The sequence below is a fragment of the Cyphellophora europaea genome (genome assembly GCF_000365145.1).
Source record: "Cyphellophora europaea CBS 101466 unplaced genomic scaffold supercont1.1, whole genome shotgun sequence".
Classification (NCBI taxonomy): Eukaryota; Fungi; Ascomycota; class Eurotiomycetes; order Chaetothyriales; family Cyphellophoraceae; genus Cyphellophora; species Cyphellophora europaea.
In genome coordinates, this window is record NW_008481797.1 from 1,653,716 (window position 1) to 1,670,853 (window position 17,138).

General features: G+C 55.1%; 5 protein-coding genes across 5 annotated transcripts; 3 read left to right on the forward strand and 2 right to left on the reverse strand.

Moving 5' to 3' along the window:
• Window positions 1-1,570: 1,570 nt before the first annotated feature.
• On the forward strand, window positions 1,571-4,024 carry HMPREF1541_00612 (uncharacterized protein; the record flags this gene model as incomplete). Its single annotated transcript, XM_008712918.1, has 1 exon — window positions 1,571-4,024. The coding sequence occupies one exon, from the start codon at window positions 1,571-1,573 to the stop codon at window positions 4,022-4,024; it is 2,454 nt and encodes an 817-aa protein (XP_008711140.1).
• Window positions 4,025-4,191: 167 nt separating this feature from the next.
• HMPREF1541_00613 (uncharacterized protein) lies at window positions 4,192-5,404 on the reverse strand (the record flags this gene model as incomplete). Its single annotated transcript, XM_008712919.1, has 2 exons — window positions 4,192-5,124; window positions 5,285-5,404. 2 exons carry the CDS (start codon window positions 5,402-5,404, stop codon window positions 4,192-4,194), a joined length of 1,053 nt encoding a protein of 350 aa, XP_008711141.1.
• Window positions 5,405-8,874: 3,470 nt separating this feature from the next.
• HMPREF1541_00614 (uncharacterized protein) lies at window positions 8,875-11,031 on the forward strand (the record flags this gene model as incomplete). The annotated part of the gene is made up of 1 exon (XM_008712920.1): window positions 8,875-11,031. The coding sequence occupies one exon, from the start codon at window positions 8,875-8,877 to the stop codon at window positions 11,029-11,031; it is 2,157 nt and encodes a 718-aa protein (XP_008711142.1).
• A 1,091-nt stretch (window positions 11,032-12,122) lies between these two features.
• HMPREF1541_00615 (uncharacterized protein) lies at window positions 12,123-16,134 on the reverse strand (the record flags this gene model as incomplete). Its single annotated transcript, XM_008712921.1, has 3 exons — window positions 12,123-14,611; window positions 14,659-15,070; window positions 15,151-16,134. 3 exons carry the CDS (start codon window positions 16,132-16,134, stop codon window positions 12,123-12,125), a joined length of 3,885 nt encoding a protein of 1,294 aa, XP_008711143.1.
• A 454-nt stretch (window positions 16,135-16,588) lies between these two features.
• Window positions 16,589-17,111, forward strand: HMPREF1541_00616 (uncharacterized protein; the record flags this gene model as incomplete). The annotated part of the gene is made up of 2 exons (XM_008712922.1): window positions 16,589-16,653; window positions 16,700-17,111. The coding sequence occupies 2 exons, from the start codon at window positions 16,589-16,591 to the stop codon at window positions 17,109-17,111; spliced, it is 477 nt and encodes a 158-aa protein (XP_008711144.1).
• Between the last annotated feature and the right edge of the window lie 27 nt (window positions 17,112-17,138).

The window sequence follows — 17,138 nt, forward strand, 5'->3', positions numbered from 1 at the left end:
TATGGCACTAATTTTGGCGTAAGATGAGGCTGATTGAAGTAGAGGTCGAGAGAGTTGATCTGCCCACCTGGGAGGTCCGTTACGAGCCTCCAGGATAGGCAGAATGGCAAGACACAGAAGTTTTTACGCCGAATCCATAAGTTTGCATATTTCAAAGATTGACGGAAGGCATGGAAGATGGTAAGGAAGTGGTCGTTGTCAAGAAGTCAAAGTGGAGGCGGGAGGTATCTGATGGCAACAGCCTAGCGCCTTGGCATCCTTCGACACCGTACTTGAGAAACTGATGCAGAGCTAAATTTGAAATGAAAAGGCAAGGTTGACGGGGTAGGAGAAATATCGGTAGATGTGAGAGTCAGCACAAGTGCAGTGCTTTCGCACTTCATGTGGTTCGAGATGTTTGTCCTCACCTGGCGAGACAATTGACTTGTCATATTTAGAGCAAACGAACGCAAGTGGTTGAGCTTGTTGTTTGCGCTTAAACATGGGCCCCGCAGCCACTCATCGTCTTCAGAAGCATTCGTTGCTTTAAGACCACAATCAGTCCACGCAGCTGGTGGCAATATGCGGAAATAGAGATTGCGAGACTCGAAGCTGGGGGATGATACAGAGTCGTACCGTGATCGCTAGTACTCAGGCCACAATAGGACTAGTGGAGAAACGCGAGGCGACGCGCACGCGACGCGCCTTAGGCTGAGTCTGGGCTGACCTTGGGCAAAAACCCCTTTCACTACCCCCAAGCCCTGTGAGCACAGTTAATTTGCCTCAGGTCTCAATATTGTTTACTGCCATTTGGATCATCTCGATCCCATTCAGCAGTCTGTGAGACATACATGGCACTCCAGATTCCAGGTGGAGCAGTACAGAGTAGGCAGGTGACGACATGGAGGGGCTTCTGTGTGCTCCGCGCGGCTATCGTTGTCAGGGTGATCAACTGTAAGAATCTGCATTGCGGGCGTAAACACTAAACACCCAGCACCCTTCAACATGAAGTAGTTGGGGTAAGTAGGTAGCCGTGGCTGCCTCTTAGCTTGTCGAAGTCTCCCCAACTTGTGCATTCGGTCTATCACTTACCTCTAAGCACCATCGCATATTCAGTAACTTATGTCTACCCACCAATGGAGCTCAACAGTCTTGCCTCACAAATTGAGCCCGTTCTGGCAGCGCCGTACCCCGCAAGCTTAGTGGTACCTCAGTTCTCACGATCTGCACTCTAGCATACTGATGCCCTCAGAACCTCAATGCAGTGATTCAGAAAGCGGCACCAGGCCTGCTACTCTCGTGGTCCCAAGCGAAGCCCTGCCAGGTCGCTCCATTGCTCGACATACTCGTCAGCCGCATTACTTCAGATGCACTGGCTTTCGACATTCTTGCAGCCGTCCTCCAGTCCCCCGTCGTCTTCGATCACTTTCTCCGGAACCACAGCTCGCAACTTGAAGATTATTGTTCGAGACGCTGCCGGCATTTGCGCGACTATAATGCCACACAGCCATCGTCCCTTCCAGGGGTCGGGCGGCCGCGATCGGCAGCAGGGAGCGTGCTACTAGGGCGTCTACATACTATACCCGCTGGCATGGCCACTCCCTCCTCGTACCATCAATTCATCGAGGTTCTTCTACACGGCGGTGACAAAGAGAGCCTGGGTCAGTGGCAAATGCGAGTCTATGAGTTCATCGCTGAAACGCCTCTTGAGACATTGTCGAGCCTGAACGAAACCACTATCCAGGTCTGCGCTCAACGATGGTCCACATTGATGCGGTCAGCAAACTGTGCCGAAAGTCTTTATGCGGCCTACATATCTTGCCGGATACAGCGACACGCTTCTATCTTGCTGGGCACCGGCAGTTCTCTAGGTTCCTGTCCGCCTGCCTGTCCCACCTTACGTGCGTGGATTGAAAAGTGTCACGCTATTTTCCGTGGTGCTCAATCTATCGAGACCGTCAAGAACACCCTGATCAGGATTCTTAAATTGAGCTACGATGAAAAATCCCGCGGTTTAGCCAATGCTGACGGAGCCATTGCTCTTTCTGGGGCTGTCTTGACAGTGTCGAAATTAACTTACGCTGGCGATTGGGTGAAGGATACTAGCCCATACGCCCGCAAAATCGCCCAGAAGTTTCACGGTATGCCATCTGACGTCCAGATAGCATCCATTCATGTTCTGGCTGCACTCGACCCGAAAGCCTGGTTGTCTGACGCCATGGCTATCTTAAGTGCGGTGTTCCAGCATCTCGTGGTGGATTCAGGGTCAGTGGATAGCCCTCGACATCCGGATTCAAAGGCAGCAGAAGTCCTGCTTCAAGGTGCAGACCAATGCATGACCCTCATCACGGTGGATCAGAGCACGCATACTTTCGCATCTCTGTTCAGAGACCTCTATGACTTCATTCTTGAGCAATGCCAGCCGAGCCGTACCGCTACGCCAACCAGAATCTCAAGTACGTATCAGGCGTTAAGATTCGTTGATGCGCTTCAGGAGATGGAGGACAAAGGTCCATCGGTGGTCACGACTGTTTTCCTTCGGGCTGTGGCAGGGGCTGGGGTGCCAAATTGGTGGCCACTCAACATGTCAACCCCAGGTACACCTGAGACTTGCTCCGGCTTGACGGCCTGCGTGCATCACGACGAACTTCTACGGCAAAAGCTCTGTGACCAGGTGTCAATCTTGGTGGTGACCAGTGCATGTTCTGATGGAAGGCACTTGCCTCATTTGTCCCTGGAGCTCCTACGGCAGCGTTTGGTCCAAGGAAAGCCGATAAGCTGCCAGTCCTCATGTGCATACAAGCCCTTTATTGCACGACCCTCGGTTCCCATCCAGTCCCAGAACCAGAACATCACGAGTCACAACTGGCGTGATCACCTCCGCCAGTGTCTCGGAACATCGAACAGACAGACTGGCGAAATTGTTGAGCACCTTATCGCCATGGTTTGTAGAGACCTAGAAGATCGATGCAACGATGTCGAAACGCCTCTCCGCGCAGCCCAAGCTGAGACGTCACGGCTTCACGAATGTATTCAGCAGCTAGAATCGAAAATCGCGACTGGTACAACTAAGAATTCGGAACTTCGAGAAGCGCTGCGCCACGAGGGAGAGGCAAGGATACAAAGCTCTTCTTTCTCGGATAGACTTGAAGAATCTCTAGAAGCTCTGCGCCAACAGCTGGCGGAAGCACACCGAGAGAACGAACATGCAACGTCGGAGATGGCACTTGCGATGGAGCGACATCAGCGCGAGCTTCAGGAGATCAATGAACAATCGACCGAAGAGCTCGAAACGGCCCGACGCCAGTGCTCGAACAAGATCTCAGAGCTGGAAGCGCACGTCAGCTCGCAAGCGCAGGCTAGATCGGCACTCCAAAGCGAGACAGCCTGGCTGAAAGAGCAAACGGAGCTTGCCCGGAAGGAACTCGTAGCAACACACGAGCGTGGTCTTGCAGATGTTCGACAACAGCATCAGCAACAAGTCGATGACCTGAACCAGCGGCTTCGGCAGCGCCAGGAATCAGCAGCTATAGCAACTGCGGAGATCGATCGTCTGATCAGCGAAAGCCATGAAAAGGACTGTGCAATCACGAGTCTCGGTCAACAGTGTGACCGGAGTAAAGAAGGGATTTCGGAACTGAGAACGGAGCTGGCAACCGCGAACGACAAAGCCTCTGCGTTGAGTACTGAGCTCGTCGAAACGAAGAATGCCAACGACACGCTGTCAAAGGATCTGGACTCCAACAACGAGCAGCTGCAGAAGAAGACAAACCGCATTGACGAGCTCGAAGCGTCTGAAGCTCGGTGGAAGCAGCGTTGTGCGGCAGTTGAGAAAGCATTGGTGGAAGCGAGGCAGCGCGAGGAAGGTATCCAAGCTCTCCTCGGTGGAGGAGCTCCAGGACTAGTACCACGCCGTTCGGCTCTTGCGGCAATTCGCACCTCCATCCCGGGTTTCGAGACCCAGGCTACGACTGCTCCGCGCTTGCCTGCTGGCTCTTTCATTTCTGACGATGACGAGGACTACTACGAGATCATGAAACTATGACAGCACGAAAGTGAATGATGTTGCTGAAGGAAAGCGGACGCGAACCCACGTGCAAGATGAATACTGCGACAAGTGCAGATCTGACAACCCAACTGATATGTTTTCTATCTTGAGTAAAGTCTGCGGCTGAACCACCGTCTACAGTCTCACGCAATGCCAATGTGGCACTACGCCCGCCACACGACGCCGTCCCATTTCCCACCTTCCATCTTCCCTTCTAGCATCGCCTCTTGCTCGTACTTCCGCCTCCGGCCCTCCTCCCAGCTGCCCACCAAACTTCTAATGGCGGCTGTCGCCACCCGCACTCCTCGCTCTACGTCCTCTGGCCCAAACGCACCAGGGACGTGCAAGAACGCTACCTTGCCTTCCTTATTCTCTCTGTTCTCCTGCTCCTCACCCTGCTTATCAAGCTTGCCCCTCGCTTCCAGCCACCGCCTCCCCAGACTCTCAAACAGCGTGAATTCGCACAAGAACCTCCCCGCATCGGTGCTCAAACGGCACACACTCCTCAGTCGACGTCTAACCTCCCTTCCCCACTCGCCATACCTCGGCGTCGCCGCCGCCGCCGCCGCCGACACGGCTTCGGCGCCACGACTACCCTGCGGCGCGGGCTCCGCATGAGGATCCAACAAACCAAGCTCCTCCTCGCGCTCGCGCACCTCGCGCTCCCAGCGCTCGCAGACATCCGCCTCGTCCCACCCTACGTGCAGGGCCGACGGCAGGCCGGCCTTCTTCCAGGCGTATTCGCCGTCCTTCCAGCCGTCGCGCTCGTCGACGTCTTTGATCTTGTAGTTGTCGCGGTGCGCGACGGTCTCGAGCGTGTAGTGGTCGCGGCCGCCGGCCATGCCGATGTGGAAGATGTAGTCTGGGGTGTGCTGGGCGGTGAGGGTCGGGAGGATGGTGACGACGGTGGCGTAGGCGACGCGGATGGCGGTGGGGTGGCTTATGAGGCGGATGCGGTAGGCGGAGGTGGGGGGCACGGGGATGTTGGTGTCGTTGTTGGTGGCGACGGGTTTGGAGGGTGGAGGTTGTGAGGCGAGGGTTGCGGGGAGGGCGGAGGCGATCAGGTAGGAGGGGTTGATGGCGAAGGATTTGAAGGGCTGTGTCGTTGCTGCGTGGTCAGCGTTGGGCTTGTGGAGCGGGGATTTATGGCGTCTGAGCCGAGCGCGAGGGCATTGTCCCAGCGGACCAGCTGCTGTTGCAGAGGCACACGAGCACGCCAGTAAGGGCGGGAATGCTAGAGGATGCAGAAATACGTACACCGAAACCCGTAACCAGCACTGTCACCTCCCGGACATCTGTCTCGTGCCCAGCTCCCGCCGCTCCGATCAGCGGCTCCTCCGCCGTCAGTGGAGGAGTCAGCGGGCCGGCATCGCCCATGGTGCCTCAAATCGCTACAGCTTCGTAATCAAAGTCCGCGTGTCAGCAATCCATAAGAAGATCGGAGACACTACGAGGGACCACGATGGGCACGATGGGAAGGACGGAAGACTTCGTGAATGGCAGGAGGGGGGCAAAAAAGAGCGTTGATAGCAGGCGATGAGCCGCACGCGGGCTTTCCGATGCGTTAGACCTGACGACGAGACTCGAGATTCGAGACCGCATTCCCTGATTGCATGACGCTGCGCGGGGAGTGATTTCGGAACAGCTCGGTCTCCCCACTGATAAAGTCCGCGACTATCGATAGGCGCTGAGAGCCGAGGCGGCGAGGCGCCGCGGGGGGTGGGGAATCTGATGGAGATGGCCGTGGACCGTTTGGATATCACTACTTGGCAAAAGTCTGCGAGTTCCGGCGTAGGTTCAAACAGTAGAACAATCGGGGACCGTGCACCTCAGACGATCATTGTGACGATGTAAGGGATTACTCTTGGAACCATTGTATATACGACGATTATCCTGTTTAGTGCAGCAGGTGTCAAAACCTCAAGGATGGAAGGGGTAGATTGAGACAGGGCTACAGTTGAGATGATGACACCCCTGCCAGCACTGCCATGCGAGACTGACATAGGAATCCTCACGCAGTATAACGGGCACGTCATCTCGGCCAAGATCCCCCAACAAGAGACTTCTCATCGGACTGTCTGGGACGCATGTAGAAACTATCTCGTATTTGGACACTGGCTACTGCTGCAGTGGAAATCAAGTTTCCGCGTAGGGCGCGGCACAACCACTGGGTAGGCCCGAAGACATTGGCGACTTCATGATGTACGCCTGTGCACCGCTTTGATCCGTAAGGAAACACCATGCCAGGCTGCCGACATTGTCCCGTCAAGTAATGGGGCCGAGGTCGTTCCGGCGAGCACAACGAATTGCTCCTTAGTCGCAGGTAACAGACCGGCATATGCTCCTTGCGAGTATTCCATCGTGTGCCATCGCAGACAACGGATCCACATAACCGAGATTCGCCACGAAAAGCCATTTTGGTTTGCAGCTCGCCGAGATCCGAGTGTAAGACTAGGGTAGTCAGCTCAATTGAGCGTTTCCGATCTTGTATATCTGTGTCCAAGTGTTCAATTCCCTTGCTTCGTACTGTCGCACCATTTCTCCCCCAACGCCTCGCCCCTTGATCCGCCGGACCGTACCTGCAAAGCTCGTGGAGTTGGCAACGGTTGCATCCCTTTCACGTTGTCACATCCTCTTTCTTCTTTCTCGCCGGGGGTGTAACCCACAATCGCTTTAGCTCTTTCCGGGCACAGGGCACGCAAGGCCAACAGACTCATCGTTGGGGAGTTCCACGTGCCTCGATCATAATTCCTGAGCATTGAGAGGGTCAGACTCGCTGTCAAGTCTTACCTCTTGCAGAAAATAACGCAACCGGAGCGCTCCGTCGTACAATGAGAGCCTTCCTCATGCCCAATCCCCACCAGAAGCCCACTAAAGAAAAGAGCAGAGTAGACTTGACTCTGGCAGTTACACGTGTCTCGAGTTCGAAGCTGGTTTGTGGAGTACTGACGGTGAGAGTCTTATCGTTAGGACCTTTGTGCTGTAGGTCGTGGGGCCCCAACGTTAATAGCAGATGATTGGCAAGCCTTGATGTCGCCGCTATTGCTCAGATGCAGAGCTGGGCCCAGATGCACGACCTTCTTCATATGTAAGCCCCGTGAATGACACTTTCATCTAACGGAGTGGACCCGAGGCAAGAACATCGCTGTCGAACTATGCTCTAGCTTTGCATCGATGGCGATTACTGTCATCAAAAACACGTCTACCCAGCTGCTTTGCATATGCTTAGCGACATAACGGTGGCGTCGCTGCACGGGAGGTTGTGATGGCTCCACCACGGTGCTCATAATTGGACACAGGCGTGGATCGATTGACGCGTCACTGCCGGCACTAGTGCTTAGCGTGTTTTTGTTCAACGCGTCGGTGCTTTTGCCGCTGCGTCAACATGTCCGATACGCAGACGGCACCGACGCGGCGATCTCCAAGACACATGGATTTGGTGGTCTCGGTGTCGGACGCGGCTCCTGGAACAAAGCAATTAGTCCACCAAGCTGACCTATCGACCGACCAGGTCACGCGAGCATGATGCCGTTCCTGGGCGTCTACGGAAGTAGTCGAATGGGGGCTCCATGTCACTGTGGGATGCCCTTGCTGTCGAGCGCTGAATCTTGATCGGCAAGACGTAAACAGACTGGGATCAGGCCAGAATGAAGCTCCAGAGCCAGAGACGCAGAGCCCTGTTGACAACGGGTTCTGGGCAGCGCACAGGCTGCGGGCTCGATGCATGGAGGTGTTTCGTCTCCACACAACCGCATGATGTTGTCTCACGGATGAGAGCCAGACCAGCTCAGCCGCCGTCTGCATGATCGCCTGAGCCACGACTTGAGAGCCACGCGCCGCGGCACGCCGAGTCACGGAAAACTGGAAACTGGGGGGAGACGTACAGGAAGCTTGAGCTGCACATCTAGCGCGTTTGGGCGACAGGTGAGCGCTGTTAGGGACCGCTGGAGTCCACCCAACGGCCCCATGGCAGGCAGCAGGTCACTTTAATTATCATCGCTCTTCGACTTCCATCTCTGCACGTTATTAGGTGCTCGGATTTTGTTATTGCCCTTGGGTTTCAGAATTATTATTGACTCCCAAAATTCTCAAACAAGTCTGCAAGGAAGCCGGGGATTATTGAGCTTTAGCGGGCGTTGATCGGGAGCGCCCAGCATCTAGGACTTCGGCTAACTCGTCCTTGAGGAGCAAAAAACCGCGCTGGTGGACTCCTGCTCAGGCTCTCCCCTTCGCCCACTTCAACATTCCAGCAGCCCACGGTGCCGCTCTCACAGACCAGTTTTTCCCGCACCCCCCGTCACGTCAATGAAAACAAACCGACTCTACGAGTAAACAACCTCTGTACTTCTTTCCTTTCACTGAGTTATCACTCGCTGGTCAGTGTGAGACTCGACGTCGCTTGGGGTTGTGCCATCTCGCCTAGGGCCCGCAGAGATTGCGCCCCAGCCCCCGAATTTTAAAGTCAAAGCCGATCGCCGGTTGACGGCGCTCCATCTCTATCCCACGTTTCTATCAATCGATAGCTACCGATAAGTCGACGACCAACGTCCACAGGACCTTAAGCAAACGCTTGAGCCCGCCGTCTGCAGCTGTCAAGTCACGACTTCGCATAACACCCCGGCGCGCCTGCCGCCAAAGTCGACCGCTGCTCCTCCCATTTGCGACGCGCTCAAAACCCTACTCTTCGACCTCACATCGTTGTCGCTCCTCCCCAAATCGCGTCGCAACTCAGCATGATCCTGTAGACAGGAATCTTGCTGCTGCCTAAGAAGCCTGGGAGCATTTACTGGACCCGCCTCTAGCACGTTAGCTATCTGCCGCTCTTCTTCACACGTCGCCTCACAACAATGGCCGATTTCAACTCCTCCCCGCTCCTTGGGCCTTTCACCGAGCGTAAGCCACAGATGTCGATCACCCTCCCTCGCAACTTTGCTCCTACAGACGTTATCGACCCCAAAACACCAGACCAGACTTTCGCAGAGGCCAGGCTGCCTCCTGCGCCTCATCACACTACAATGAAGGTGCGACGTCGCCCAGTCGACCTCAGCAGCTTCACCGCGCAGAACAGCGCGCTTCCTCCTACACTCTTTGCTTCTGACATTCCGATACCTTCCAGCGCCATGCCACTTCAGACTCCCTTTCAGATGTCGAGTGATCCCATCAATGCCGACACTCCTCTTCCTTCAATCGAAATGACTAGCTCCGCTGTCCGCCCAATCTACCAGCACAGCGTCACCGACCCGTCGCCTAGCGAACGACTTCGTCTGCCCGCATACCGTGAACAGCCGCCGCGCACGCCACCTGCGCAGACCAAGAATATTCCCGCTGAGCTCAACCGCTCAATTTGGGACATGAATCGTGCTGTTTCCGTGTGCTCAGTTCACTCCGACTCGTCCATATCTTCCGCTGGGACATTCACTACGAGACCTACTTCATTTAGCGGCAGTGCCACAAGCCCTGATACAGATGCCATGGACCCTTTCTCGCCAGGAAAGGTCTACATCATTCCAGACACTCCTACTCGTCGTGGAAAGAAGCTCAAGCTCAAGTCCGAATTCTCCAAAGAAAAGGTTCAGTGGAGTATTGAAATGGATAACCACCTCTTCAACGTTTATCAGATCTATCTGGCTGATCCTGCCGTGACGCCATTCAAGACTGTGCCTGGCAGCATCCCTCCTACTGGGGTATGTCACAGGGTTTCTCGCCGAGCCAAAGAGACTTGGCCAAAGGCTCGACGAGTATCGCGTCCGATTGTTCAACGGTACAAAGTCCGAAGTGTTTTCGATGGTCGTGGAAGCCCTCTGAGCAGGACTCCCGAACCGGAAGACTTTCTGAGAACCGATGCCGCCCTTGAGTCGAGGGAGTCTTGGCCGTCCGAGAGCGCGACACGTCGACGCCTCAAGCAGCTGTGTAAGGAAAAGTTCACCATTTCAGCCCACTACCAGCGCCTTCGTGAGTCGAGAAGCCCCTCGCCATTTACCAGTCAATTCGAGCGACGTCCCTCTTCGAGGCTCTCTCGTTCGGTTTCCAGACAGCCGGAAGAGGAAAGACCAGGTGCGGCCTATGCTACGAGAGAACTTGGCATATCTCTGGTGGCTAGTGGCGCGACTGCACCTCTCGCCCAGCTTGTTACCGGCGACTCGCCAGCGATGGATGAAAGCGAGGATTTCTTCAACACTCCTCTGATTCAGCTTCCTCCGCCATTACCTCAGCAGGGTCTTGGTATCAAGGAGGAGGAGGAGCCGGGCAAGTTGGGTGTCGGAAGCAGCATTCCTCGCCTTGCTTCTCCTTTTGCCTATTCCACTTGGAATGGCCACACCCGCACCAGCAATCCTCACAGACGCCGCATTTCACAAAATCAATTTGACACCATGCATGCCACGGGAACTCGACTCCTGTCGCCATTCAAGCCCGAGCCTGATGTCTCGCAAAATGTGAACAAGAGACGTGCTCTGCATAATCTTGAAGACGAGCTAAGCCCACATGGCTCAAATCTAGGCCCAGAGATTGCTCCAGCTGCTGAGGGCTCCCAACCTCCGCAGGAACTCATCTTTACAGGCGCTGGCGATATTAGCCAAAGACGCATTCGATTGAGAAGTCGAGGTGCTACCCTCGGCGCGGTTAACACTCGCGAGCGATTTCAAGGTCTTTTTGACCCCCCAGCCATCCAAACACCCACTCTCGCAGGTGCTACCGAACTCCCGCAGATGCCCGCGTTGCCTAGCTCACTGACCACTGCCACTGCGAACCGTGGCCAGCCGGCTTCGTCCTCGACCTTGGCCCTACCCGAGCAGGATGCCTCACAGAAGCGTCTCGGATCACCCTTCGAGCTTGACCCCAACAAGCGCAGCCTGCGTCAAATGATGCCGCGCCATGCGCCCAGCCTCTCGGATCCATTTCTCTCAAACAATGCATCTAGCATCAGCGAGCGCCTTGCTCAGTTCAGCAGTTGGCATCGCATGGACTTCCGCCAGAACCGGACCCATGACGATCCATTTGCATGACCACCCTCATATCCTTCGAAAATTTGTTCCCACCTTATGCGGCAGGTTTGTCGCCCACAACATACAGCGACGGAGTTCATTTGCAGCAGAACGATATTGAACAGCCTCTTCTGGAGCTAGAGACACGAGATGGAGTTGACCATTATGGTCATAAACGAAGCGGCACGGAAACCCCGCATTTGAAGAGGGATGACTGGACTGAAAAGTGATTGAATGAGCTTTGAGCATTGCAGCGAATTTGCATCGCATCTTGCGTTTACAGGACTGGCGAACAACGAGCCTGCCAGGCTACCCCAGAAGGCCAATTGGCAAGCAGATGCATTCGAGTTTTGAATTTTGACGTTTTGTCACTTTCGGCCATCTCCTTCAAAAGCACCGGATGAGATGATTGGACAACCCGGAGCTTACCTTGTTGCGGATGACGGCGGGATGAGAGACTGCATGAAATGGATAGAACGACATAAGTGCCACGGCACTTGCCAGCTTAAAAGAGAAATTGATCCAGAAATCGGGACGGACAGGTATGAGATGGGTTTTCGTTGGGCTTTGGGATCATTTGCGAGTTGGGCGACTTGTGAGATACGGTGATGGAAGGGAAACGATGGAAGAGGAGAGAGATGGAGGGGATGGACAGAGAGAGCGTGGTGCTTTCTTCTCGCAGTTGACTTGTATTACTCTACAAACCCTACTCGCGGGCTTGGCAATGACGGGCAGGGAGGAGGGGAAAAGCACAGAGAACTCACGAATGCTATGAACTACGACCTTTCTTCTTCAACTTTTAACGAGATTCCACCCCAGCCTGGGAACAAGGAAGCACTCATTCATCTATTTTTCAATTCTTTGATTTCATTCATTTATGGTCAGGCCGCTCATCAAGTAGCCCAGGAGGACACCCGGCCAGAGCAGCCGACCCGAGCCGCGAAGAAGCGCCGGACGCCTTGCTAATCTGGCTTCTAACAATCCTAATAAAAACAAAACATGCCCCCGAAGAAAAAGAATCGGTGGCCGCTGATCTATCCACCAGGAGGGCAACGGCAGACAAGCCACGAGCCGAAGTCAGAACACACAACACCCCCCACCCCTCCAAAATCTCACTCCTTGCGCGCAGCGACCAACGCCTCGGCAGCACGCAACTTGCCGCGCAAGTCGTGCTTCTCGGACTCTCCCTCCTTCTCGAGCCAGTCCTCCAGCAGAGCACGCACACGAGCCAGCTCGGCGACACGGACGTCGTCGTCGGGACAGTCGCCCTTGTTGAGCAGGACCTGGAAGACCTCGGCCCACAGGGGGCGGTCGAACCAGCGCTTGGGCTTCTCCTTGGGCATGTGCTCGACGGAGCCGTCGGCGAGGACGTTGGAGTAGTACTCGAGGTGGTTGCCGACCAGGAGGACGTTGAGCATGCCGGCGGTGCCGTACCAGTCAATGGCCCACTTGAAGGGCTTGTTGTGGCGGATCTGGGGGCAGTCCTGAGGGGAGCCCGTCCAGTCGGCCTTGAACTTGGTGTCGGGCGAGAAGCACTTGGTGTCGACGGAGCGGCCGAAGTCGATGAACTTCAGACCTTTGGAGGCCCAGCCGTTGGCGCCGTCCTTGTTGTAGGGCCCGACGACCTCGACTTTCGGATCGAAGCGAACCATGCAGTTGTCGGCCTTGATGTCGCCGTGCAAGACCCCGACGGCATGCAGAGCCTCCATAGTGCGCAGCGCCTCGATGGCAAAGAAGGCTACGACGGACTCCTCCAATCCCGTCAGGTTGCTGGTATTCTCGGTCGAGGCGCGGAAAGTGTTGACAAGCTCGATCATGTTGCCCTGTGGAGAGTAGCTGAGAACCAGGTACGCTTCATCGGGGAAGATGTGGCACTCGTGTGCACAGACAAGAGACTGCAAGACGCGAGGGTTGCCAGCTGCGGTGATGCGAGATGCGACCAATCGAATAACATGGAATTCCCAGGGCATGGTTCGGCTCTCAGGCTCAGATTCCATCTTGATGCACTCGTAGTCGGCGCGACCAGTGATTTCCTCGACTGGCGAGACAGAACGGGAGAGAGCTGCAATCGACTTGCGGGGAGACGTCGATGGCGTGCCAGCAGGGGTAGCCACTGCTGCATCTCGGTCCGTGGATTTGACGAGGAAGGCGCTGGCGAAGGCGCCTCTGCCGAGCAACCGCTTGACAGCGTAGACTCTGGAGGAATTCTCAAAGTCGAGCTCGACTTCAGACGATTTCTTCTTCTTGGGCGACCCGGTGGAGTTCTTGTTGGGAATCTTCCTCAATGCATCCCATTTGTCGCAGATCTTACCCTGGTCCTCGTGATAGCCTTCATATTCGGTCAAACGAACCTCGAGGCGTTCCATGATAGTAGTACGGATTCCCGACGTCATGGGGAGGCATTCCGACATCGTGATGATTGGAGAATCGGGGATCTTGGGCTCAGGGGCCGCAGCCTTGGAGACAGAAGACTTGGCGGACTCCAAAGTTCGGGTGCCTGATTCTGTATGGAGGGCGAGAGCTCTGCCGAGCGACGCCTTGTGGTCGACCTTGAGCTTGCGAGGGGAGCCGGTGAGCAGCTCTTCTTCTTCAATGGTGTCGATGAGACGACGCTTGGGAGGGGACTCTTTCTTCGGGCTCTGCTCAGGAGTGCCCTGCTGAGGGCTGCTCATCATGAGATTCTCAAGCTTCAGCTTGGAAGGAGAGTCGTAGACAATGCTCTTGCTGCCGATACGGCTAGGGCTCTCGGAGCGATCATCTTCGATCTTATTCTTGAAGATTGTGCTACCGATGGAGCTTTCCGTTGCTTCAGCAATCGGAGTCATGAAGGGGAGTCGGTTCTGGGCGACATCGTCGGCGCTGCGATATGTGTGGGCGGGAGTGGACTGATAGTCCTCGGGTGGCAATGGGATGAAGCGAGTAGGGTGATTGACTTCGACTTGCTGCGGTGAATCGGGCTCGGTGGACGCCTTTAAGCTGGCGGATTCGGATTCGACAACTTCATTCGTAATCTCTTCATTCTGGTGGTCGCTATCTTCACCGTCCGAGAATTCACCCGCAAGGCGAGCAATGTCTTGGGTCTTCATGTCGTTGAAGTCTTGGTTTGCAATTGCTGCGATCGCTTGGGTGTCAAACGAACTAATACCAGATGTTTGCGTCTGCTCTTGTGTGGAATCGAGATTCTCAGTAAGATCCTCGCTCAACGAGTGTTTGCGATGAATGGACTTCTTGAGGTCAAACTTTGGGACGTGCTTGCTGGCGGTAAAATCGGACCAAGGCGACACACTAGTGGGCTGGGAGCCTTGTGTGTAATCGACCACTGCGTCTCCCCCAGCAACGCGAGCCAAAGTGTCGTCGCCGAACTCACTAGTGGCGGCAGATATTCTTCCGGTTCCGGTGCTTTCAGCTTCACTGTAGGTGTCGTCTCCGTAATCAGTCTCGTCTCCACTCTGGGTGTCGTCCCGGTCGGGTTTCCGAAGAGGTTGGTTGAACATATCATAGATATCGTTGTGTGCAGCCTTGCTGTTGAAGGTCATGGTGGGCTCGGACGAACCCTTCCTCTTGATCTTCGCTCCGGTAGGCGACTCGAGTCTCAACTTGACTATGACCATCAGCTGACAATGTCGACTATCTCCATATCAGACTCACCTGTCTTGGTCTCTTCCTTGACTTCACGAACCTTCTTCCGTGGCTTGCCCGACTTTCCTTCCGGCATGCCAACCATCGACTGAGTCGAGGTATCAACTATCGAGGACTCCTTAAGACCCTGGGTTATGTTCTCGACCTCGGAGCTGTCAATCTTCCTTGTCTTGGCCGCACGTTGCTCGTTGCCAGTCACAGGACGCATGGGACTCTGGGGCTTCCGCCGCCAGTCTCGATCCGTCCAGCCTCGTCTGGCAGCTCTCAGCTCTTCGAAGCAAAACTCGATATTTTCGTTGGGAAACTTGGGATATATAGATTCGATATCAACAGCAACGCGCTCCACTCGCCCAGTCCGGGGATTGACAACATCAGGGATTTTGGACGGCGGAGGCTTTTTCGATTCGTTATTTCGTAATGACTATGGATGCAGAACGGGTCAGAATCAAGCCTGCACAAAGGTAAGGAGAAGCATTCATGGATGCGAGGAGGGGATCATACCGGATCACGGAAGATCTCCATCTTTGAGCCCGTCCCGACCTTTGCACCGGCTTTCAACTTCTCTCCAGTCCAAGGCTTGGCCTCAATGGTGTTTTCCTTCCTTCGCTCCTTCATTGAACCGATGCTATCCCAGCCCTGGGTAGCAGACTGTGCTGGCACCGGTGCATCGTCACCATCGGAGAAGATGGCCATCTTTGGCTTGCCCGACCTCGACGTCGTGGGTCGAGTAGCGGCTTGCCGAGCGGCAGCTTGCGGGTCCTCCGCTGGTGAGGGCGCAAAGGGGTCGATCTTGGTAGCCAGTGCCGCGCGAACCTTGGGCAGTGCGGGCGACGATGGCTCATCGGCATTTTGTGGTCGAGCATCAAACCTAGCCTGAAACTGCTGGTACTTCTTCATAAGCCGTTCGGCCGGTCTGGCTTCGCGCTCGATACCGAGCTGGTATACCTCGTCCGCCTGGTTCCAACGGCCAGCGCCCTCTAACCATGCGGCAAATTCCTCGTAGAAGAGGCCCAGAGTGTCGCCGATACTATGGCGCGCAAGGAAGGCGAATGTCTCCCTCGGTGTATCAGAGAAGAACCTGATGTAGTGCAGCCACAGCTTCAGATATCGAGGGTCGTTCTTATAATGAGATGAGGTGAGGAAGGCTTTGGTTGCACGCTCAAGCAGAGGCAGGAGCTGTGATTGAGGCGTCGCCTGTGCCGAGGGATATGCATTCAGAGTCCACTTGACATACCGGTCATATATGTCGAGTGGATCGTCTGCGTCGCTTATTGACTGAAGCTCAATCTCATACTCTTGTCGGATCGCATCGTTGAGGGTTTTCGTCTCTTCGAGCGTCGGCATGGCTGAGCCATCGTTCAACGGCTTAGGCGACAGCATCGCTGCCAGTTGCTTTGCGCTGCGGCCGCCGGGGAGCGATTGAATATTCTCCTTGGAGTTCTCCAAGATCGAGAAGTCGATCAACTCATCCTTACCTGCCGCCATTGCGCCGAGGAGTGCGCTCGTGGTCGACTTCAGAAGAGTTGAGATATCGCGATGATTTCCCAATGGTCTTCCCTCTTCCGCAGTGGTCTAAGGGCTCTGCTGCTGGTGATTAGTAGTGATTGTGTTACAGTTGGAGAGAGGTCAGAAGTGCGGCAAGTCGCTTGTTTGGGATGCAGAGTAAACAATGATGCCTAGCGCCTTGGCTGTCTCCCCCCATCTCGGGACGGATCAACCTATACTCCGTCTCACCATTCACCATGGCCTAACATACAAGCTGCCTGCTTCTGCCAGTGCTGGTTGATTGTCTTGGTTGACTGCACGAAGGTCGGTCCTGAGCTATAAGAAGCTTGTGCCCCTGCTACAAGACCCCTCACCCCAACTGTCTCGCAGCATCCCTCAAAGGCGGTGTGGCTGTGCTCTATACTCATTCACTCCCTGGTACCTCTACTGAACAATGGCACTCACATGCCTGCCTGCCTGGCCATTTCTGCTCTTCGGCATTATTGAGCCAGCCCTACTGTATGCTTCAAATGTATGGAAGCGTCGTAGTTGCTAACAGCTGCAGCATCTGGGCACTCGTAAGCATCTACAACGATCCCAACGACTTCTACGTCCGCCAGCATTACGAAGCAAGCCTTCAACAGGTGCTACTGACGCCGCAGGCGCTTGTGTTGGTGCTTCAGACTGGCAACATCTTCCTTCTGCTTGCTGGCCTCGCAGTGATCTGTTCCTGGACTACTCACGCGGAGGTTGCGAAGAGATATCTGTTTGTTGTCGCGATTGCCGATCTTGGTCATATATGGGGCAACTACAAGGGCCTCGGTGATCAGTACTTTTGGGAGTTTGCACAATGGAACGACCTGATCTGGGGCAGTGTTGGGGTCAGCGCCTTCCTCAACATCAATCGATGGGCGACATTGGTGGGTCTATTTGGGCGAGTTGGCCCTTCAAGCAGCACGGCGAAGAAGAGGAACTAAATGGGCTGTGATATCAGATTGAATGGA